Consider the following 23672-nt stretch of genomic DNA (forward strand, 5'->3'; position numbering starts at 1 on the left):
TATAATAATATAATAATTTATTATTTATACCCCTCCCATCTGGCTGGGTTTCCCCAGCCACTCTGGGCGGCTTCCAACCGAATATTAAAATATTTAGAAGACATCTGAAGGCAGCCCTGTTTAGGGACGCTTTAAATTTTTAAGACTATTGCATTTTAGTATTTTGTTGGAAGCCGCACAGAGTGGCTGGGGAAACCCAGCCAGATGGCCGGGATATAAATAATAATAATAATAATAATAATAATAATAATAATAATAATAATAATATATTATTATTGAGGATGGATGGTCACCTTGACAGGATCCTTGCCTTGAGCAGGGGCCAGACTTAAGCACGGTTCCTTTCCAACTGTGCTTGTATAAATAATAATAATATATTATATTATTATTATTATTATTATTATTATTATTATTATTATTATTATTATTATTGATGGACGGCCACCTTGACAGGATCCTTGCCTTAAGTGGGGCTCAGACTTAAGCCTGATTCCTTTCCAACTCTGGGTTTGCATAAATAAGAAATTATTATTATTATTATTATTATTGAGGATGGACGGCCACTTTGACAGGATCATTGCCTTGAGCAGGAGTCAGACTTAAGCGCGGTTCCTTTCCAACTTTGTGCTTGTATAAATAAATCAATAATGATAATGATAATATTTTGTTGTCATTATAAAACTAGTAAATTCTATTTCAAAAAAAGAAAAAGAAAGCCCAATTAAGGAGCGTGGCGTGCGTTCCCCCCCACCACCAGTGACCCCCCCCCTCCCCGATCACCCCACATATCCCCAATAAACTGAAAGCTCTCCTTTCAGAGAAAACCACTGTCCTGTTTTGGGGGGGTTTTCCGCTCAAGTTTACCTTTTTGCCGGCGGGGGGCACCACCCCGTTGACGCCCGCCGAGTGGCGCCCCCTGCCCGCCTCCCTCTTCACCAGCGTCAGGTAGTATCCCGTGCCCAGCTTGGTCTTAAGGAAGAGCGAGGATCCGCAACAGCAGAGGCGTCCCTGGGAGATGATAGCCACCCGGTCACCCAGGAGGTCAGCTTCGTCCATGTAATGCGTCGACAGGATGACCGTCCGGCCTGGAGTTAGCGGGGAAAGAGGAGGGACGCGGGTCGGATTCGCAAAAACACACCTTTCCTCTCTCTTTTTTTTTAATGCAGTCATACCTTGGGTTAGGGACGCAGGTGGCGCTGTGGGTTAAACCACAGAGCCTAGAACTTGCCGATCAGAAGGTCGGCGGTTCGAATCCCCGCAATGACGGGGTGAGCTCCCGTTGCTCTGTCCCTGCTCCTGCCCACCTAGCAGTTCGAAAGCACGTCAAAGTGCAAGTAGATCAATAGGTACCGCTCCGGAGGGAAGGTACCGGTAAACGGCGTTTCCGTGCGCTGCTCTGGTTCGCCAGAAGCGGCTTAGTCCTGCTGGCCACATGACCCGGAAGCTGTACGCCGGCTCCCCCGGCCAGTAAAGCGAGATGAGCGCCGCAACCCCAGAGTCATCCGCGACTGGACCTAATGGTCAGGGGTCCCTTTACCTTTACCTTTACCTATACCTTGGGTTACAGACGCTTTGGGTTGCGCAATTTCGGGTTGTGCACCGCGCCAAACCCGGAAGTACCAGGACGGATTACTTCCAGATTTCGGCGCTTTGCACAGGTACAGAAGCACCGAATCGCAACGCGCGCGTGCGCAGACATAGCACTGCAGGTTGCGAAGTTGCAGGTTGCGAATGTGCCTGCCGCACGGATCACGTTTGTAACCCGAGCATCCACTGTACTATGTATTAAAATTTCCAATCAAACTACACTAAACATTCCAAATTACAGTGGTACCTCGGGTTACATACGCTTCAGGTTACAGACTCCGCTAACCCAGAAATAGTGCTTCAGGTTAAGAACTTTGCTTCAGGATGAGAACAGAAATCGTGCTCTGGCGGCTCGGCTGCAGCAGGAGGCCCCATTAGCTAAAGTGGTGCTTCAGGTTAAGTACGGAACGAATTAAGTACTTAACCCGAGATACCACTATATACATATTATTCAATAATCAAACAGTCCAAATATTATGCCAAATTATTAAAAAAAACTGGCAGTATCTTCCCATGTTCTGAGGTCGGGGGGGGGAGGGTCTGATCATCTCATACTTTCTTCTGCTTTCATAATTTTCGTTTTACAGTTGTGTATTTTGTTGCTTATATTGTCTTGTGATGGCCACTGGCTGTAAACAATATAAATCTACGGATTGATTGATTGCTGGTGTGTTTTCAATTGATTTTACAGTGGTGCCTCGCAAGACGAAAAGAATCCGTTCTGTGATTCTCTTCGTCTAGCGGTTTTTTCGTCTTGCGAAGCAAACCCATTGACGGATTAGCGGATTAGCACTTTTAGCAGCTTTTAGCGGCTTATCGGATCAGCTGATAAGCGGCTTAGCGGCTTAGAAAAAGGGGGGGGAGGAAAAAAAACCTGCAGGAACTCGCAAGACATTTTCATCTTGCGAAGCAAGCCCATAGGAAATTCGTTTTGCGAAGCACCTCCAAAACGGAAAACTCTTTCGTCTAGCGAGTTTTCCGTCTTGCCAGGCATTCGTCTTGCGGGGCACCACTGTAAATAGTTTTTGCTAATAGTTTTCGGTTCATCCTTTTTGGTAAACATCAGGAAGAGCTTTCTGACAGTAAGACGTGTTAGGACTGTCGAACGGTCTCCCTCGGGAGATTGTAGACTCTCCTTCCTTGGAGGTTTTTAAGCAGAGGTTGGAAGGCCATCTGTTATGGATGCTTTAGCTGAGATTCCTGTGTTACAGGGGGTTGGACTGGATGACCCCTGGGGGTCCCTCCATCGCTACCATTCTTTAATTCTGCAATTCTAAGAGTGGCCTCCCCCAAGGCTCTACAGACTCTCAGAACAGAAATATAAGTTCTTCCAGGGCAGATTCTTAAAAATACCTGCATAAAATTAATCGGGTTTCTTGATCCTCTGTGTCCAAATGCGCAAAGAAACCCCCCCCCCCGCCCACCAAATAAAAACCCCACAACTCAGACCTGTACGGTATTTCAGCAAGAGGTCCCAGATGCCACGGCGAGAATAAGGGTCGACGCCGGCCGTCGGCTCGTCCAAAATCACCACTTTGGAGCCCCCCACGAAAGCGATGGCCACAGACAGTTTGCGTTGCATGCCTCCTGGAAAGATAAAACGTTGGAGGGGATGGAATAGGACGTCCCTATTTTCAGGGGAGAAACGTTGGAGGAGATGGAATAGGACGTCCCTATTTCCAGGGGAGGGATAGGACGTCCCTATTTTCAGGGGAGAAACGTTGGAGGGGATGGAATAGGACGTCCCTATTTCCAGGGGAGGGATAGGACGTCCCTATTTTCAGGGGAGAAACGTTGGAGGGGATGGAATAGGACGTCCCTATTTCCAGGGGAGAAACGTTGGAGGGGATGGAATAGGACGTCCCTATTTCCAGGGGAGAAACGTTGGAGGGGATGGAATAGGACGTCCCTATTTTCAGGGGAGAAACGTTGGAGGGGATGGAATAGGACGTCCCTATTTTCAGGGGAGAAACGTTGGAGGGGATGGAATAGGACGTCCCTATTTTCAGGGGAGAAATGTTGGAGGGGATGGAATAGGACGTCCCTATTTTCAGGGGAGAAACGTTGAAGGGGATGCAATAGGACGTCCCTCTTTTCAGGGGAGAAACGTTGGAGGGGATGGACCCTGTTCATTCCTCTTGCCTTAGGACCCCCCTCCTTCTCCCCCATATCCTATGACTCCAAAACTCACCTGACAGGTTCTTGGTCTGATCTCGCCTCTTGTGGGGCAGACCCACATCCTGGATGATCTGTTCCATCTCTTCCCAGACTTGCTCTCCGGAGAGGCCCTTGAGGCGGCCGTAAAACCAGATATGCTCTTCCACGGTTAGGCTGGAGGGGGACGGCGAGTTTTTTGGGAAGGTTGCGGTAAAGAGAGAGAGAAGACGTCAAGACCAAGAGGATGCTAAATACTTTGAGGCGAAAACGCCATCAGATCAAACCTCTGCGCTGGAAAAGAGATCTGCATAGAGGACCTTACGAGAAATGTGCTTCAGCTTCTCTGTATACTATCTATTTGCCGGGATAAACAGCAATGTGTTGGATTATGGCAATGCGTTCTACGTAGGGATGCCTCTGAATAATAAATTATTATTTGTCAAAGAGAAAAATAACTACCAAACTTTTAAAGGTAAAGGGACCCCTGACCTTTAGGTCCAGTTGTGGCCGACTCTGGGGTTGCGGCGCTCATCTCGCTTTACTGGCTGAGGAAGCCGGCGTACAGCTTCCGGGTCATGTGGCCAGCAGGACTAAGCCGCTTCTGGCAAACCAGAGCAGCGCACGGAAACACCGTTTACCTTCCCGCCGGAGTGGTACCTATTGATCTACTTGCATTTTGACGTGCTTTCGAACTGCTAGGTGGGCAGGAGCAGGGACCGAGCAACGGGAGCTCACTCCGGCATTGCGGGGATTCAAACCGCCGACCTTCTGATCAGCAAGTCCTAGACTCTGTTCGACTCTGATCGGCAAGCCCTAGACTCACAGCGCCACCCGCGTCGCCAATTTTAGGCATCAGGTGAAAACGTTTTTTCTCTAAGCAGGCAGATTAACAGATTTGTTTTTGTGTGATTTTACGCCCGAAACCAAAGAGACAAACAGACGAGAAAATAAGCAAGTTACATGTCGAAGAGGACGTTGTGTTGAGGACAGACCCCCATCGTTCTCCGGATGATGTCCATGTCGGAGCAGATGTCTCTCCCCATCACATACGCCGTCCCGGAACTGGGGGGCAGCAAGCCGGTCAGGATGGACCTGGGATGTCGCAAAGAGGCAGGGAGAAATGATCGATTCGGTACCCAAACTTAGCTCCCAGCTGTCGTGCAACAAGTCGTCCTTAAGAGGTCAGCAGACTTTTTCAGCAGGGGGCCGGTCCCCTGTCCCTCAGACCTTGTGGGGGGCCGGACTATATTTTGGAAAAAAATACATACGAACGAATTCCTATGCCCCACAAATAACCCAGAGATGCATTTTAAATAAAAGGACACGTTCTACTCATGTAAAAACATGCTGATTCCCGGGCCGTCCACAGGCCGGATTGAGAAGGCGATTGGGCCGGATCCGGCCCCCGGGCCTTAGTTTGCCTACCCACGGGTCAAGGAAATGGGTGCATTTGAAAACGAATTGTTAGAGGTGCACCTGCTAAAGTCGTCATTGTTTAGAAAAAGCCATTCAGTTACTTAGATGGTTCAGTACATTGCTGAATTTATTGCATATTTCTTTCATAACATTTATATGCCGCTCGATTATAAGGGGGCAGGTTGGGAAGTCTCAAAGCGGTTTATATCTACTAGATGTTTGGTTTTTAATTGAAAACATTTCCTTTATATTATTGCAAAATAAGGTTGATTACAGGGAACGGAATGTGAATTAGAAATAACCGGGAAAACTATGCAGCGACAAGGGGAACAGAAACGGAAGCCGATTTTTGGAAAGATTGCGTTAGATTTCTTTTTAATTTACGGCTGATTCGTTCCGATTCTGAATATCAATTAAACGATTTGGCTAAAGAAATGAAACGTTTCTCTTGAAAACGTTAAGATAAATTCAACAGTGTAAGTAAGTTTTGATGGATGCAATAAGGGAATGTCGAATGGTTTCGTTTTTGTAAAATATGTAGGGATTTATGACAAACAAAATGAAGCGTGGAAAGAGAAGGGAAGTCACCTGATACTTTAAGGATGTTTAAATGACTATTCCAAATTGCAAAACAGAAACTGTAATAAAAATTAAGTAAGAAAAAAAGAAATAAAATGTTTGCGGAACAGGTTATTGCTTTATCTTTTGTTAACTGCTTTGGGTATGTTTGTTTGTTAAAAAAGCAGTGTATAATCATTATGAGATACCGTATTTTTTGCTCTATAAGACTCACTTTTCTCCTCCTAAAAAAGTAAGGGGAAATGTGTGTGCGTCTTATGGAGCGAATGCAGGCTGCTCAGCTATCCCAGAAGCCAGAACGGCAAGAGGGATTGCTGCTTTCGCTGCGCAGCGATCCCTCTTGCTGTTCTGGCTTCTGAGATTCAGAATATTTTTTTTCTTGTTTTCCTCCTCCAAAAACTAGGGGCGTCTTGTGGTCTGGTGCGTCTTATAGAGCGAAAAATACGGTAAATAAAAATAATGAGAGGAGAACAAACATCTTCGACAGATGTCGATCGGCAACCTCTGGAGGGCTAAAAGTTCCCCAACTTTGGAAAATAAACAGAAACTAACCTCCGGGTCAACATATTCCCGGCTCAACTTACATCGTGGTCGTCTTTCCGGCCCCATTGTGCCCCAGGAAGGATGTGATCTGGCCCTCGTAGAAGTCGAGGCTCAGTCCGTTGACGGCAATCTTCCCGCCGCTGCGATAGATCTTCACCAGGTTACGGATCGAGACCCCCACCTTTAGGTGGGAAGGAGCGTCCTCCACGATCACTGCGGGGAAACAAGCCGCCGGTTCAGAAAGCTGTGCATTTGTTCTGTTCCGTTCCATTAACGAAACACATCCTCAAAGCACAGGTAAAGGTAAAGGACCCCTGGACGGTTAAGTCCAGTCAAAGGCGACTCTGGGGTTGCGGCGCTCATCTCGCTTTCAGACCAAGGGAGCCGGCGTTTGTCCGCAGATAGATTCCCAGGTCATGTGGCCAGCAGGACTGAACCGCTTCTGGCGCATGGCGGAAACCAGAGTGCATGGAAACGCCATTCACCGTATTTTTCGCTCTATAGGATGCATTTTCCCCCCTTCAAAAATGAAGGGGAAATGTGTGTGTGTCCTATGGAGCGAAGACGCCATAGCCCCGCGACCCTCTCCCGGCTGGAGAGGTGACGCGCGGCTATGGCAGCAGCCTCTCCGCTGCTCCCCGACCTGCTCTTTGGGGCTGGTGGTGGGCTTCCCCCCGCCAGCCCCAAAGAGCAGGTCGAAAGGAACCTGAAGCCTGGAGAGCGAGAGGGGTCGGTGCGCACCGACCCCTCTCGCTCTCCAGGCTTCCAAGGTAGCCGCCTGAAGGCGACTGAATTCACCTTAAACGGCACCTTGTTTTAGAGGGGGAAAACAAGAGGGGGGGGAATTCTCCCCCTCTCTGCGCAGCGCCTCCTGCCGCTTCGCTGAAGGGGCGCTGGGCAGAGAGGGGGAGAATTTTTTTTACTTGTTCTCCCCCCTCTAAAACAAGGTGCATCCTATTGTCTGGTGCGAAAAATACGGTACCTTCCCGCCAGAGCGGTACCTATTTATCTACTTGCGCTGGTGTGCTTTCGAACTGCTAGCTTGGCAGGAGCAGGGACAAAGCAACGGGAGCTTACCCCGTCACAGGGATTCGAACCGCCGATCTTCCGATCGGCAAGCCCAAGAGGCTTGGTGGTTTGGACCACAGTGCCACCCGCTCCCCTAAGGTAAAGGACCCCTGGACGCTTAAGTCCAGTCAAAGGCGACTATGGGGTTGCGGCGCTCATCTCGCTTTCGGGCCGAGGGAGCCGGCGTACAGCTTCCGGGTCATGTGGCCAGCAGGACTAAGCCGCTTCTGGCGAACCAGAGCAGCGCACGGAAACGCCGTTTACCTTCCCGCCGGAGTGGTACCTATTTATCTACTTGCACTTTGACATGCTTTCAAACTGCTAGGTGGGCAGGAGCAGGGACCGAGCAACGGGAGCTCACACTGTTGCGGGGATTCGAACCGCCAAACTTCTGATCACCAAGTCCTAGGCTCTGTGGTTTAACCCACAGCGCTTTCTAAATCCCAATAAAGTTTGGAGTGGCATGTTAAAAGTATAGATACTAGTCTCAAAGGACACAGCGTTTTTGTGATTCAAGGGACCAGACAGCTTTTGCTTCCCTGTCGTCCGAGACCACGAAGACAAGAGGCTAAAAGGGCTTTCAAGTTTTGTTCCCTTGTTTTCTGAGCTCCAACCACGCATCGAGAGATACGGTTGCCGCACAGGCTGGGGGAGGCAGTCCTCCAAAGGAGAAAATAGGCAAAGGGGCCACGCCAAAAAGGCCCTGCAGGCTTTACCTTCAGCCGAGTTGAGAGAATTTGTAGGGATGGGGCGAGGGGAGCGATCAGCCAAGGCCTCTCCGAACCAGTAACTCTTCTGGAATGGAAAATTCCACGGCTTGGGGATCCCATATTGGCCTGGAACACAAGCAGGAACAGTAAACTGGGGCGGCGACAAAAATCAGGGCTGCCATATTTTGAAGAGCGAAAAAACGAGGACATGACTTCTGCTTTTAACTACAGATCGCCTCTCATTCTAAATATATGTAGGCTTTAGAAGCTGTGATCCATTGCTAGTAGCAATGTTCTTAACTTTCTTTTTTCTCTCTCTTTTGAAGGAATGGGTTTCTGTGCAGTCAGAATCCAAAATCCGCATTTTTCCTTCTCCAAGGGAGCATTTCTAAAATGCATTAACTTGAGCTGTTGAGCAAATGCATAATAGGAAACCAGCTGTATAAACAAAGTGCTCTCCTTTATCAGCCCATGACGGCAATGAGTGGCCTTGACTGTTCCAGTGGAAGCAGGGATGGCACGTCTGGATCTTATCTTACATCCTGACCACACTCTGACGCACAAGCGTAGTCCGGGAACAGCGCCAGGAGAGTTGGTGACCTTCTTACCCCAGGAACAGGAATACTCTTACATGGTCAAGAATACAGGAAGCGGAAGACCCTTTCATGATTAAAAGTACCGGAGCAGGAACATCTGTGATGTCAACCTGCGTGTATAAGCTGCCGTAGCTGGATTCCTGGGGAAGGGGGTGCCTGGAGGATATATATATACTGCATGAATTTTCTCATTTCTTTGGACTTGCTGTGGACTGACCACGCACGGGCCTTCTGCTATCCGGAGAGCAGAATAAACTCTTTCTTGGAATCAACCTCGGTGTCATTTGACTCCTTCCTCCCTGTTCTGGGAGCAACGCTCACCCTACTATCGGTAAAGTCTAATAAGGCTACACTTTATACCTTTCAAATTTGTACGGAAATTTTAATCCTGAAAAGGAGGGCATGTCCTGGGGAAAGAGGACATATGGCAAGCCTACGTGATCGACCTGCAAAAACTACACTCGCGGATATAGCCCTGACTGCGTTGAAATTCTCGCTGCCTTGCGAGAACGGAGGTGCGTCGCTCACCTGGGAATACGCCTTCGATGTACCACGTGGCCAGTCCGTAGAGGACGGCGTCCAGGAGCAGCAACCCGCCCGACGTGGCAAAGGTGTACCGGTCGCCTTCCACGGGGCTCGAGTTCAGGTTGTACCACTGGATGCCCAAGCCCTGCTCCTCGTAGAGGGAGAAATATTCGCAGCCGAAACCAAAGGCGACGGGCGACAAGAGGCTCTGTCGTGAGGGAGAGATGGGGCGGGGAGAGGATACTTAAAAAGCTGGACTGGTACCCAGTGCGAATCACGCTGTTCCACTGGAATGAATGACAATAATAATAATATAGTAATAATAATACAGTGGTACCTCGGGTTACATACGCTTCAGGTTACAGACTCCGCTAACCCAGAAATAGGGCTTCAGGTTGAGAACTTTGCTTCAGGATGAGAACAGAAATCGGGCTCCGGCAGCAGCAGGAGGCCCCATTAGCTAAAGTGGTGCCTCAGGTTAAGAACAGCTTCAGGTTAAGTACGGACCTCCGGAAGGAATTAAGTACTTAACCCGAGGTACCACTGTAGTAATTCATTTTTTATACCCTGCCCATCTGGCTGGGTTTCCCCAGCCACCCTGGGCGGCTTCCAGCAAAATATTAAAATACAGTAATTTGACTAACACATGTCTGTTAATTTCCAGAGGGTGGGGTCTGTGTTTTAGGGATGTTGGAGAAGCAAGGCTAGAACATATCATAGAATCACAGAATCCTAGAGTTGGAAGAGACCACAAGGGCCATGGAGTCCAACCCCCTGCCAAGCAGGAAACACCATCAGAGCACTCCTGACATATGGTTGTCAAGCCTCTGCTTAAAGACCTCCAAAAAAGGAGACTCCACCACACTCCTTGGCAGCAAATTCCACTGTCAAACAGCTCTTACTGTCAGGAAGTTCTTCCTAATGTTTAGGTGGAATCTTCTTTCTTGTAGTTTGGATCCATTGCTCCGTGTCCGCTTCTCTGACTGTATCCAATGTTGTTTAGGATAATGAAATTTTAAAAAATAGAGAGATGCCTCATCATTTAAACAACAAGAGGGCATCTTAAAAAGCAGAGACATCACCTTGCCAACAAAGGTCCGTATAGTTCAAGCTATGGTTTTCCCAGTAGTGATGTATGGAAGTGAGAGCTGGACCATCAAGAAGGCTGATTGCCGAAGAATGGATGCTTTTGAATTCTGGTGCTGGAGGAGACTCTTGAGAGTCCCATGGACTGCAAGAAGAACAAACCTCTCCATTCTGAAGGAAATCAGCCCTGAGTGCTCACTGGAAGGACAGATCCTGAAGCTGAGGCTCCAATACTTTGGCCACCTCGTGAGAAGAGAAGACTCCCTGGGAAAGACCCTGATGTTGGGAAAGATGGGGGGCACAAGGAGAAGGGACGACAGAGGGCGAGATGGTGGGACAGTGTTCTCGAAGCTACCAGCATGAGTTTGACCAAACTGCGGGAGGCACTGGAAGACAGGAGGGCCTGGCGTGCTCTGGTCCAGGGGGTCATGAAAAGGCGGACACGACTAAATGACTAAACAACAACAGGGGTGGTTTTGGAACGAAGGAAAGTGAGGGTTTTTTGGAGAGGGTGGAACAGATGGGGAAGAGATCCTCTCACCACAAAGATCCGCAATGGGAAGGTGATCCGCTCTCGCCAAGCCACGCAGAGGACGTAGGGAAGGTAAAACGAAAAGTAGATGATCCCGCCGCAAGCCGAGGCCAGGTTGGCTCTGGAGAACAGGGTGCTGATGAGAAAACACTGGGAAATGGTCGCCACGGCGAAAGTGGCCAGGAAGAGGAAGACTACGGCGGGGTCGCTGTAGGGAAGGATGTCCCCCACCTGGAAGAAAGAGAAAGCAGAAAGGAAAACCTGTCAAAAATGGCTAACATTTGCTCGAATGCAGATGATTTAGCGGGGATTCCTAAATGGCAGCGGGGTTGGGCTGGATGAGCCCTGGGTGCCCCTCTCAACTCTTTGAAATAAAACAATCCATTTAACAACGAGGAGGACTGCAGCGATTCAGCTGGCTCGATGGGAAACCTCAGCCGCCCACCCGGCGCCCGGAAATCGCCCCGCAGTCGTGTCAGTAGCAAAAGCTCCTCACTTTACGATACAGGAAATCGCTTTTCGTCGTTGTTGTGCTGTTGTTGTGTTTTTTTCCATTAGAGCACAATTTTTATTAATTGAAAAAGACTACGAGCTTTTAGTACAGTTCCTTGCAGCAGCTTCAATAAAGGTGAAGGTACCCCTGACCATTAGGTCCAGTCGTGGCCGACTCTGGGGTTGTGGCGCTCATCTCGCTTTACTGGCCGAGGGAGCCGGCGTACAGCTTCCGGGTCATGTGGCCAGCAGGACTAAGCCGCTTCTGGCGAACCAGAGCAGTGCACGGAAACGCCGTTTACCTTCCCGCCAGAGCGGTACCTATTTATCTACTTGCACTGGTATGCTTTCGAACTGCTAGGTTGGCAGGAGCAGGGACCGAGCAACGGGAGCTCACCCCGTCGCAGGGATTCGAACCGCCGACCTTCCGATCGGCAAGTCCTAGGCTCTGTGGTTTAACCCACAGCGCCACCCGCGTCCCTAGCAGCTTCAATACAGGTGTTATGAAGAACAAAGTTTAGTCAGTTAAAGGGAAAGATTGCAGGGGAGGGTTGTGGGTTTTTTTTTGCAAGATTAAGAAAGCAAAGATGAACTAGGGAACGTTTAAATGACCGTTCTCCAGACCTTTTGCTTTAGTTTAATCAAAACTTATGCAACCATACATTGCAGCATTATGTTAGGGGAAATAGGAGGAAACACTATGGAAAACACTTGTTGCAAATTCTGACCGTAACGTTGTTGTTGTTTGAAGTCGAAAAGTTGCAGCCCGAATGGTGCACTCTGCGCATGCCCTGTCGGATGAGTGGCAAAGAGCCGGGGTGGGTGGCGGGGAAGTGTGGGATGTGAAACACAACAGCAGTCAAGTACAACATTCCTAGAGTGTACATGTTTACACATGGGGAGGAATGTTTGTCCAGCCAGCAGGTAAACTTTCTGTTTCCTTTTAGGCTGGGACAGACTTCCTCTACATGTGACCAGAGGTGGGCGTGGCCTCACCTGTGCAGGTAATGATAAAAGCACAGGGCAGGGCAGCCATCTCTCTCTTCTTCCTCCTCTTCATCTTCTTCCAAGCAACATCTACTGAGTGAAAGATGCCCTCTTGGCTCCCAGCCGAGAGAGGACAAAGGGACTGTCTTCTTATAAGATAGATTCCAAATGTACGTTACTTCATTAAGCTTAAGTCTGCCTTCTGGGATCTGACTGTGAACAGAATGTGAGTAAACTCTTTTTATACTTTTGTAAAAGACTGTCTTGTCTCTTCTATTTTATGAGGGAATAAGGGGAAATAACCAGAATAGTTATTATAGAGGCTTTAGCGAGCCTGAGCAAATGCTGCCGTTGCAAACTAAAAATAAAGGGGAATGTTTTACTCTGCTGAAATTGGGGGACTTGTTAACACAAGTTGGATAAGGATATAATCAGACAATATATCCTCTCCTGCGTCCCTGAACATTCCCACAGGAAAAATAAAAAAATTCCTTCCAGTAGCACCTTAAAGACCAACTAAGTTAGTTCTTGGTATGAGCTTTCGTGTGCATGCACACTTCTTCAGACACACTGAAACAGAAGTTGCCAGATCCTTCTATATAGTGAGAAGGTGGGGAGGGGTATTACTCAGAAGGGTGGTGGGAATGGGAGATGGGCAGATAGCTGAGATGAGCCTGTTGACGACTCTTAACGACTGTAATAGGTCTTCCAGGAAAAGGCAAGGGGTGAGAAGGTGAAAAATGGCTTAGTCATGTATAATGGGATAAGAATCCATACCAAGAACTAACTTAGTTGGTCTTTAAGGTGCTACTGGAAGGAATTTTTTTATTTTGACTGTGGCAGACCAACACTGCTACCTATCTGTAACATTCCCACAGGAAGACGCTCACCTTGAGGATGAGGACCAGCAAAGCGGCGCTGGCCAGGAAAGGGATGAAACTGCTCAGGAACCAGCTAAACCACAGGGTACCGCTGCTGAGCCCCATGATCTTCATCGTCTCCTTCAAACGGGCTTCCTTCTCGTGGACCACCCCCTTGATGATCATCGCGACTGAGTAGATCCACGCCAACGTCATGAACAGCGGCAGGGAGCGGTTGAGGACGCGCAGGAATCTGGCAAAAAGCAGGTTGGGAGGGGAATCCACGTCAATCGATGGAGCGACAGAAGCAGTCCTAAGCCATTCAATGATCTTATTATCTAAAGGCTGAATGAATGAATGTTTTTGTAGTGGGGGTCCCAGGAACTCACTGGGACTAAACAACAACAACTTACATGTCGTCGACGTAGCAGGGATAAGGCATCTGTTGAATGTAGATCCCCACGCGACCCTGCGGAGACGGCTCCCCGCCTTGGACCCGAACCACGGCTTGCTCCACGAGGTCTTGCACGTAGGCAAAGCCGCCCCAGACATACCGCAGGTCGTCAAAGGGGTCAGCCGCCGGCCCCGGGTCCCAAAACCTGGTCAACGTTCGCAGGAGGAGGAAAAGGGGTTGAGAGTCCCTTTGAGCAATCCTGAGTGCACAATCCATTATTATTATTTTTGTTCTGTGATCAGGAGAACCTTTTATTCCATTTCTTAGCTGCTCTTCAAAAGATTCTCTTCCCCCAAAATAAACACAATCGTTTCTATTAAATACCCAAAAATATTCCAGAACGTTATACAATTAAACAAACCCCAAACCCTTAACTTTCTTATTGACTAGGGCTTAGTCGGTCGGAAATAGCATCCGGGCGGAATTTCCCGAAATTGGTAAAAATGTCTGGGAAAACATTTGGCAACCCATGTTGGAAGCGCTGATTTTTGTGTGTGAATTTCCTTAATAGCTCAACAATTTATTGGGGGGGGGAGGGATTTTGCAAAAAAGAGGAAAAAATGAGCTCAAATTTGGCCAAAAAAAGGAAAAGAAAGTTCAATAACTTTGCCAAGAAAAGCTCAAGAACTTTTGTGTCCGGATTTTCACTTTATGAAATGTGGCAACCCTGTTCTTGACTTACCATTTCCCGATGTTTGTTTACTCCATTTTATTAGCTGTTTCACTATCTAAACCCCAGAATCATGGATTCTTTCATTAACCCACAGCTTATGACACCACGCACTTCAAATGCACACTCGTCTGAGGTTTCTCTTTCCTCCTCCCTCCGCAATCCGCTTTCCTTTCATGCCGTGCCTTTTCAGGCTGCAACCCTAAGGGGCGGGATCCTCTGTTCCCTTCTAAACAAGAGGAAGGAAAGCGCACGCGCGATATTTACGCCCAGAAGGGGGGGTTGGACTAGATGACCCTTGGGTCCCTTTCTACGAATCTTTCTCAAACCGGGCGGGACGGCGGCAGCTCACCTGTCCTTGATCTTGTTGGTGCGGGTGACGTCATCGATGTCCATTCGGATTTTGAAGCGAACATGGGGAGGGAGGACAGCGCCGAAATCGCTCTGGTTGTCCGGCGGCAGGAACACCACCCCGGCCCAGAACTGGTGGTCCTCCAGTAGCCTCATGGCCCGCAGAACCAGCTGGTCCTCCGAGTCCACCGCCTCGATTTTGTTCAGGGAAATGCACTAGGAGAGAAACGTTCCCGTCGTCATGGGGTGGATCAAAGAGGAGGGCAGTTGCACCTTAGGCAGAAGGTTGCAGGTTCGATTCCTGACACCTTCAGGTTTGTATTTACCGTATTTTTTGCTCTATAAGACTCACTTTTCCCCTCCTAAAAAGTAAGGGGAAATGTGTGTGCGTCTTATGGAGCGAATGCAGGCTGCGCAGCTATCCCAGAAGCCAGAACAGCAAGAGGGATTGCTGCTTTCGCTGCGCAGCGATCCCTCTTGCTGTTCTGGCTTCTGAGATTCAGAATATTTTTTTTCTTGTTTTCCTCCTCCAAAAACTAGGTGCGTCTCGTGGTCTGGTGCGTCGTAGAGAGCGAAAAATACGGTAGTTAATCCCGGGCCCAATCCCTCCGGGTAAGAACCCCCTGCCCAAAACCGTCTAGAGTTGCTACCAGTCCGGGCGGGCAGTGCTGAGTTCGGTGGGCAGGCAGCCTCTCTCGCTCCTGCGAGGGGCAACGCACCTCGATAAACTGGGACAAGGTGCCGATCGCGGTGTCCACTTCGCCATAGGCCTGGCGCCAAGTGTAGGTGCTGCCGGCCGTCTCCGGCGACAGGAACTCTCTCAAGGCCGATAAGTTCCAAAACGTTCCTTCCAGCTGCTGTTCCAGAAACTGTGCCATGCCAGGGGTTTCCAGCAGGTTCTGCAAGGGATAATAATAAATAATAATAATAATTTATTATTTATACCCCACCCACCTGGCTGGGTTTCCCCAGCCACTCTGGGCGGCTTCCAACAAAATATTAAAACACAATAATCTATTAAACATTAAAAGCTTCCCTAAACAAAGCCCCCCATTGTGAGGGAAAGGGACATGGGTGGCGCTGTGGTCTAAACCACAGAGCCTAGGACTTGCCAATCAGAAGGTCGGCGGTTCGAATCCCCGCAATGACAGGGTGAGTTCCCGTTGCTCGGTCCCTGCTCCTGCCAACCTAGCAGTTCGAAAGCACACCAGTGCAAGTAGATAAATAGGTACCGCTCTGGCGGGAAGGTAAACGCCGTTTCCGTGCGCTCTGGTTTCCGTCATGCGCCAGAAGCGGTTTAGTCCTGCTGGCCACACGACCCGGGAAGCTGTCTGCAGACAAACACCGGCTCCTTCGGCTGAAAGCGAGATGAGCGCCGCAACCCCAGAGTCGCCTTTGACTGGACTTAACCGTCCAGGGGTCCTTTACCTTTTTACCGATCGTGGGGAGAGATGGCGAGGGGGATTTCCCGGGGGCAGGTTTGAGCTCGAGACAATGCCTCTCCAGACACAGAATCGCAGAGCTGTAAGCGAAAGCTCGAGCCGATCCGTCAAAATCCCATTTAGAACGGATAAATCCTGTTTCTTGCCCAAAGCCTTATATCCCAGCTGACCGGCAGGGAGTATAGCTGGTCATAACCAAAGCTGGCAAGGCTCATTCGACGGCAATGAGGAAACAGAGCCTTTTTAGTGTCATCAGCCCAGGCATGTGGAACTGACTGCCACTGGAAATTCAGCATGTGCTTCCTGCGCCAAACAGAAAGCATGTGGTGGCGGCAGCAGGAGGCCCCATTAGCTAAAGTGGTACCTCAGGTTAAGAACAGTTTCAGGTTAAGAACGGACCTCCAGAACGAATTATCATCAATCAATCTTTATTACGGTCCAGAGACGCAACAAATCGTTACCAAGCAATACACAATTCAGACAGCCTACCTCCAGGTTAAACAAGCATTTTGTACAATATAGGGATCATTGGTTCTTGCAACCACCGATAAAAACTACGCCACTGCTAATGTTCTAGCGTTTGCCCGTTCTTCCAATAGGAACCTGACATAGTGAGCCTCTGATTTTCCCGGGAAAAGTACCATCAAGGGTAATATCACTTCTGCCCTGGCTTGCTCGTATTTCGCACAGTGCAGCAAAATATGTTTTATGGAATCGACGTCTTGAGCGCACGAGCAAAGTCTGTCCTGGTAGGGAACTCCGAGGTACCACTGTAAATGTTTTAATTGATAAATACCTCCTCCCAGCACATACCCCTCCTCATACCTCCTCCCAGCACATACCCCTCCCCACTTGAAAGTTCAAGAGACAAACCTGGACAGCTCTCACTTCCGGACTCGAGTTCATGAACGTGTAGAGTTGAGGTCCCAAATCGTCCCACGCCCCCCTCACTTCTCGCAAGACGGCCAAGTTCTGGAAAGTCCGGTTCACCTGGAAAGTAGTTTCCCTTGAATTAGAACAGCTAACACCCCCCCCCCCAATGTTATTTTCACAACAGCCCTACGAGGTAAGCTAGACTGAGAGACTGCGAGGTTTATAATGCATGTTTCCCCCTGAATTCTGGAGATTTTTCTCTCTGATAGTCTGCCTACTGCAGCCTCCCTAGGTGCCCAGATTTCCCCCCCAAAAGCCCTTGATTTCCATAGCTGGGTTCTCCTGTAAACTGGGAAGACTGGGGAGCGGCTTATTGGTGCCTCTGATAGGTGTTGATTATCAACTTTTCAAAAGAAGTCTTTTTATTTTATTTTTTTATAATTTTTTTTGTATTTTATACTTTTTATTATATTTTATATAATTTTTTATAATTAGTCTTTTTATTTTTATTTTTATAATCAGATTATGGTGCCTCCGATTGGACTTTTTTTTGGTTGAAAGTCAAAAATAGGGGGGCGTCTTGTACCCCAATGGTGAACGCATGGGGGCCCCGTTGAAAGCTCAGCAACTTTTGGAGCTCCCCCCCCCAAATAACTCAATAAGTGACGTCATACTGCTTTTAATGTATGGGTGGGAATGTAGCTTTGGGGTCACAGGGGTAAACAGGGCTGCCTTCAGACGTCTTCTAAAAGTTTGGTAGTTATTTTTCTCTTTGACATCTGAAGGGCGGGCACCACCACCGAGAAGGCCCTCTGCCTGGTTCCCTGTAGCTTAGCTTCTTACAGTGAGGGAACCGCCAGAAGGCCCTCGGAGATGGACCCCAGTGTCTGGGCAGAACGATGGAGGGGGAGACGCTCCTTCAGGTCTACTGGGCCATTTAGGGCTTTCAAGGTCAGCACCAACACTTTGAATTGTGCTCGGAAACGTCCTGGGAGCCAATGTAGGTCTTTCAGGACCGGTGTTATATGGTCTTGGTGGCCAATCCCAGTCCCCAGTCTGGCTGCCGCATTCTGGATTAGCTGCAGTTTCCGGGTCACCTTCCAAGGTATACCCACGGAGAGCGCATGGCAGTAGTCCAAGCGGGAGATAACCAGAGCATGCACCACTCTGGCCTGACAGTCTGTGGGCAGGGAGGGTCTCATCCTGCGTACCAGATGGAGCTGCCCTGGGCACAGAACTGACCTGCGCCTCCATGGACAGCTGTGAGTCCAGAATGACCCCCAGGCTGCGCACCTGGTTCTTCGGGGGCACAGTGACCCCATTCAGGACCAGGGAGTCCCCCCCACCTGTTCGCCCCGTCCCCCAAAAACAGTACTCCTGTCATGTCAGGATTCAACCTCAATCTGTTAGCCACCATCCACCCGCCTCCAGACACTCACACAGGACCTTCACCACCTTCACTGGTTCCAATTTGAGAGAGAGATAAGAGTTGAGTATTATCCTACCTCTGCCATGACCTTCTGCGTGGCTGGCGTTGGAGGGGCGTACAAGATCTTTCCGACGAAAAGGGGCTTGATCCCCCTCCACAAGATGCGAGAGAACGGGTTGCTCTCCAAAGTCCGGATCAAATCTTTGCAGTAGGGGCCTGCGGAAAAAGTAATCTGTAATCGCGTTTTTTAAAGAAGCGTTTTGAAAAATACATTGAATTTGCCATAAGCTTCTTTCCATTTTCAGGCGAGTAACATTCTTGCTGCTGTAGTAGCATACACATACAGCGGTACCTCGGGTTACATACGCTTCAGGTTACAGACTCCGCTAACCCAGAAATAGTGCTTCAGGTTGAGAACTTTGCTTCAGGATGAGAACAGAAATCGTGCTCCGACGGCGCGGCAGCAGCAGGAGGTGCTTCAGGTTAAGTGGTGCTTCAGGTTAAGAACAGTTTCAGGTTAAGAATGGACCTCCGGAACAAATTAAGTACTTAACCCGAGGTACCACTGTATCAATTTCTGTACAATTTAGGTAGTTCTGTCCCTTTAATTCCCCAAAGAAAAACTTTGTTTACAAAGGTTATTTTGAACATCCGTTCCAATTCATTATCGATCATCTCCCAGTGAGCTTTGACCTTACTACAAGACCACATTGGATAAAAGGAACCTTCATTCTCTTTGCATTCCCTTCAGCCGAGACTTCTTCATTGCGGGGGTCAGACTATATGACTTTGGGGGTCCCTTTCAACTTGGCAATTTTGCGGAGATCCGCTTCCCCACCACAATTCTCGCTGTGCATTAAAAACCAAATGAAAAGACAAGTGTGTCTCTCTCACACACACACACACTCACTTGTGCCGTTGTCCAAAGTGATCTTTTGCTCCGATTCGTTGCGGCCGAGGAAGGACTTGACATCGTGGTCCTCGTACCAGTTCAAGGAGGGCACCTTGAGGCCTCCCCCTTCGGGGTGGCCGCAGACCAGGCGGGAGAAGACTTCGAAGGTTTGTCGGGCGGAAGACGCCGGGTCCTGGCCGGAGAGAACGCGGAGAGCCTCGCGGAACTCCACAAAGCTGGTCGCGGCGGAGATCTGGGTCGCAGGGAGGTGGAGTGGGTAATAACGATGTGAATGTATAATGGAAAAATAAATTATATATATATATATATATATATATATATATATATATATATATATACAGTGGTACCTCGGGTTACAGACGCTTTGAAGGGGGAAGGAATGGGTTTCTGTGCAGTCAGTCTGAAACGGGACCCAAAATCCACATTTTTCCTCCTCCAAGGGAACATTTCTAAAATGCATTAACTTGAGCTTTTGAGTCAATGTATAAACAGAAAGACAGCTGTATAAACAAGTGCTCAAAGCCCTCTCCTTTATCAGTCCGTGACGGCAATGGATGGCCTTGCCAGTTCCAAGTGGAGCAGTAATGGCGCGTCTGGGTCTTATTTTGCTTCCTGACCACAAAAGACGCACAGACCTTGTCAGGTCTGACAAGAGACCCGGGAATGGTGCCGGGAGTGTTCTCAGAGTTGGTGACCTCCTGCCCCAAGATAAGAGTATAGGAACAGGTACTCTTTTATGGTCAAGAGTACCGGAACAGGAATATCTGTTTATGGTCATGAATGTCAACTTACGTGTATAAGCTGACGTGGTTGGAAGGGGGGAGAGGGTGTCTGGAGGATATATATACTGCATAAAATTTCTCATTTCTTTGGACTTGCTGTGAACTGACCATGCAAGTGCCTTCTGCTATCCGGAGAGCAGAATAAACACTTTCTCTGAATCAACCTCGGTGTCATTTGACTCCTTCCTCCCTGTTCTGGGAGCAACGCTCACCCTACCATCGCTAAAGTCTAAGAAGGCTACAGCTTCAGTTTACAGACTCCGCTAACCCAGAAACAGTGCTTCAGGTTAAGAACTTTGCTTCAGGATGAGAACAGAAATCATGCGGCAACAGCCGGAGGCGCCATTAGCTAAAGTGGTGCTTCAGGTGAAGAACAGTTTCAGGTTAAGAACGGACCTCCGGAACGAATTAAGTTCTTAACCAGAGGTACCACTGTATATATAAAGAGACAAGCTCATCTCCATGCCACGAATTACCTCCTCGGCTAAAGATGAGGTCCCCTGAAGAAGGGTACGGAGGGAATCCACTGTGTTTGCAACCTCGGCCGACGCAGCACTCATGCGCTCCTGTTGGGAAGAAGACAGGTTTATTCCTTGTTTGGGGGCAGGCGGCCTTCGCTCGCAACTATCTCCCGTCGTTTTGGAAGTTTCCGAAAGGGCAGACGTGGTAGATCCACATTTTAAAGTGAGCTCCGTCAAATCTCTCTCGCTCCCCCTCTCTGCCCCGCCACACAGATTCCTCCTAACGGTAACCAAAATCATTACAGTGCTACCTTGGTTCTCAAACGCCTTGGTTCCCAAATGCCGAAAACCCAGAAGTGTTCCGGTTTTCAAACGTTTTTCGGAAGCCGAACGTCCAACGCGGCTGTCGGCTATTGTTTCCGTGGCGCCTGCGCCAATCAGAAGCCGTGCCTTGGTTTCTGAACATTTAAGTCAAACGGACTTCCGGAAGGGATTAAGATTGGCGCTTTTGTTTTTGCCATTTATTTTGCATTTTTGTTTTTGAGGCTTTTTCATTTGTTTTTGTGACTCTGCGGAACCCGGTTCAGCTACTGATTGACTGGTTGTGTGACGGCGGAAATGGATAAAAGCCCCCCATCCAAACCATGAACTATCATCAGTGCAAGTAACAAAATAATAATATTAATTTTAATTTTTATCATCTCCAATACTGTCTTATTTATTTTATAGCACAGTACATGGATGATTGCTTTCATTTCATTGATCAATGGTTTCGTTAGGTAGCAAAATTCATGTTAAAGTGCTGTTTTAGAGGTTGCTTTTAAAAGCCTGGAACGGATTAACCCGTTTTGCATTACGTTCTATGAGAAAGAACGCGTCGGTTTTGGAACGCTTTGGTTTCGGAACAGAATTTCCGGAACGGATTAAGTTTGAGAACCAAGGGACCACTGTATTATTATTTTTCATTTGTATGTTGTTGTTGTTTAGTCGTTTAGTCGTGTCCGCCTCTTTGTGACCCCCTGGACCAGAGCACGCCAGGCATTTCTGTCCTCCACTGCCTCCCGCAGTTTGGTCAAACTCATGCTGGTAGCTTCAAGAACACCATCCAACCATCTCATTCTCTGTCGTCCCCTTCTCCTTGTGCCCTCCATCTTTCCCAACATCAGGGTCTTTTCCAGTTCATTTGTATACCACTATACAATTGTATACCGCTCCACACCTACCGTGAGAATTTTGGCCCAGTCCACTTGGGACAGGAAGCGGCGTTCCAGGGCTCGGAGGGTGCCGTCCGGCAAAGCGCAAAGGTTTTGCCGAAGCCCCTCGGCCGCCTCCGCGTCTTCGGAAACCAAAAATTGGGAGAGGACGGAAGCGTTGCAAACGATCTGCGTCAAAGGCGTCCCGGCGAGGGAGAACTGGAAGAGGAGAGAGAGGAATCGGCACCGTGAGAACAAGCGACTTCTTGGCCCAAAAGTGGAAGCAAAAAGAATTACCGACATTAGAAGAATGGAGGATGAAATTGACGGACTACGCAGAATTAGACAAGCTAACAGGAAGGATCTGAGACCGGCGCGACCAGAGGTTTACCGAAGACTGGACTAAATTTACCGAGTATCTGAAAAGTATTTGCGATGATCAGATCACGTTTGTAGGACTACAAGAAGTTCTGTGAGGAGTAATTTAAGAAATATTGTAAAAATGGAAAGGGAGAAACGATTTGTTAGAAAAGGTAAAGGCAATATTAAGTTAAGAATTGCAGGAGAAATAATCAAGACGGAAGGCTATCAGAGATGCTGAAGGAAGTCCAAACAAGGACATATGCATAATAATTTGTGTGGTATGTCTTAAAAAAAACCGTATGCTAAAAATTAATAAAAAATATTATTTTTGCTCTTCTTTTCTTAAAATAATAATCATCATAATAATAATATTGGTGTTTGTTTAAGCTTCAAAGTATACACACAAATTGCATAAAAACACACACAAGAAAACACATTACAATACTAAAAGGAAACAAAAAATATAAGCACACGTTACTTGTAAAACGCAATTTAACTTTCACTGTTATGCAACTTCCTATTATTACTTTATTTATTGAATTTATATGTCGCCCAATACCCGGAGATCATCATCATCACTATTACTATTATTACTTTACTTATTGAATTTATATATCGCCCAATACCCGGAGGTCTAACATTCCCAAATTCTGCATCCCAGTGTTTTGTCGGCCTCAAGTTTCTAGTCCTCCTAAAGGAGCCTGCTATTCTCTTCTTTTAAAAAAAGAAATGGCAATATTGGTGCTTGTTTAAGCTTCAAGGCATGGGTATAATCGCACCTTACGTAAATAAATGACTTTCTTTTTCTTAAAAAAGAGATTTACATATTGCTCTATACCCGGAGGTCTCAGCGCGGTTCACAGAATAAAATCAAAATATAAAACCACAGAATACATAATTAAAGAAAAATAAAAACAACCACCCAATAACTCCCGCAACGGTTCCAAAATCAGCATCCCAATGTTTTGTCGGCCTCAAGTTTATAGTCCTCTTGAAGGAGGCTGCTCTTCTTTTAAATAAATAATAATAATAATAATGTTATTTGTTCCAGCTTCAAGGCATGCGCACAACTCACGCCTTTGCGTAAATACATGACTTTCAGGCCTAACGCTTCCAAAATCTGTACCCCAGTAATTTTAAAAACAGAAACACAAATTATTTGTTATAAGCCATACCAGTTCCTCGATTTAATTTGCCCATTTCCGAGACATTTCCACAGCCATTCCCCTATAGCTGGAACCTGAGACTCTCCCCACTTTCAAGCCCAGATTAAACGCATCAAGGCACTAGTCCTCAAAAAGGAGGCGGGCTCATTTTTCTCTCTCTCTTTTTTACTTACCACCCGTGGGTCAAGTCGGGACCCAAGCAGTTCCTCCACGGCGGCGGGTGGCAGGGAGGCGTCGGTCCGGAGGAAACGGGAAAAGGTCTCGTTTTCTTTCAGGTAGGCCCTCACCTGCAAATCTGGTAAAGGGGAGCGAGTTCGGATTACTTCCAGAAAAACAGGGTGCCTGAACGCTGACAAAACCGAAATAGGAAGCAGCTGAAACCAGGAAGACACGTGTAAATAGCTGCAAGGGGGAAATCTTGAACCCGGACCCGGTCG

The 23672-nt window shown here is 48.0% G+C and overlaps 1 protein-coding gene across 4 annotated transcripts in view; it reads right to left on the reverse strand.

Moving 5' to 3' along the window:
• The window catches only part of ABCA7 (ATP binding cassette subfamily A member 7), a 70121-nt gene that overhangs the window by 34020 nt on the left and 12429 nt on the right, over positions 1 to 23672 (reverse strand). For all 4 annotated transcript variants that reach the window (XM_083483546.1, XM_083483545.1, XM_083483543.1 and 1 more), the window contains exons 6-23: positions 23409 to 23530; positions 21737 to 21925; positions 20529 to 20618; positions 19268 to 19502; positions 18434 to 18573; positions 16929 to 17045; positions 15333 to 15512; positions 14615 to 14829; positions 13552 to 13737; positions 13169 to 13391; positions 10809 to 11030; positions 9185 to 9389; positions 8067 to 8186; positions 6324 to 6495; positions 4705 to 4836; positions 3779 to 3918; positions 3037 to 3174; positions 865 to 1085 (exon numbers count right to left, since the gene is read on the reverse strand). In XM_083483546.1, coding sequence (XP_083339672.1) covers positions 865 to 1085; positions 3037 to 3174; positions 3779 to 3918; positions 4705 to 4836; positions 6324 to 6495; positions 8067 to 8186; positions 9185 to 9389; positions 10809 to 11030; positions 13169 to 13391; positions 13552 to 13737; positions 14615 to 14829; positions 15333 to 15512; positions 16929 to 17045; positions 18434 to 18573; positions 19268 to 19502; positions 20529 to 20618; positions 21737 to 21925; positions 23409 to 23530 — 3047 coding nt within the window. The remainder of the gene's footprint in view (positions 1 to 864; positions 1086 to 3036; positions 3175 to 3778; positions 3919 to 4704; positions 4837 to 6323; positions 6496 to 8066; positions 8187 to 9184; positions 9390 to 10808; positions 11031 to 13168; positions 13392 to 13551; positions 13738 to 14614; positions 14830 to 15332; positions 15513 to 16928; positions 17046 to 18433; positions 18574 to 19267; positions 19503 to 20528; positions 20619 to 21736; positions 21926 to 23408; positions 23531 to 23672) is intronic.

The sequence above is a fragment of the Podarcis liolepis genome (assembly GCF_965112155.1).
Source record: "Podarcis liolepis genome assembly, chromosome: 18".
NCBI classification, from domain to species: Eukaryota; Metazoa; Chordata; class Lepidosauria; order Squamata; family Lacertidae; genus Podarcis; species Podarcis liolepis.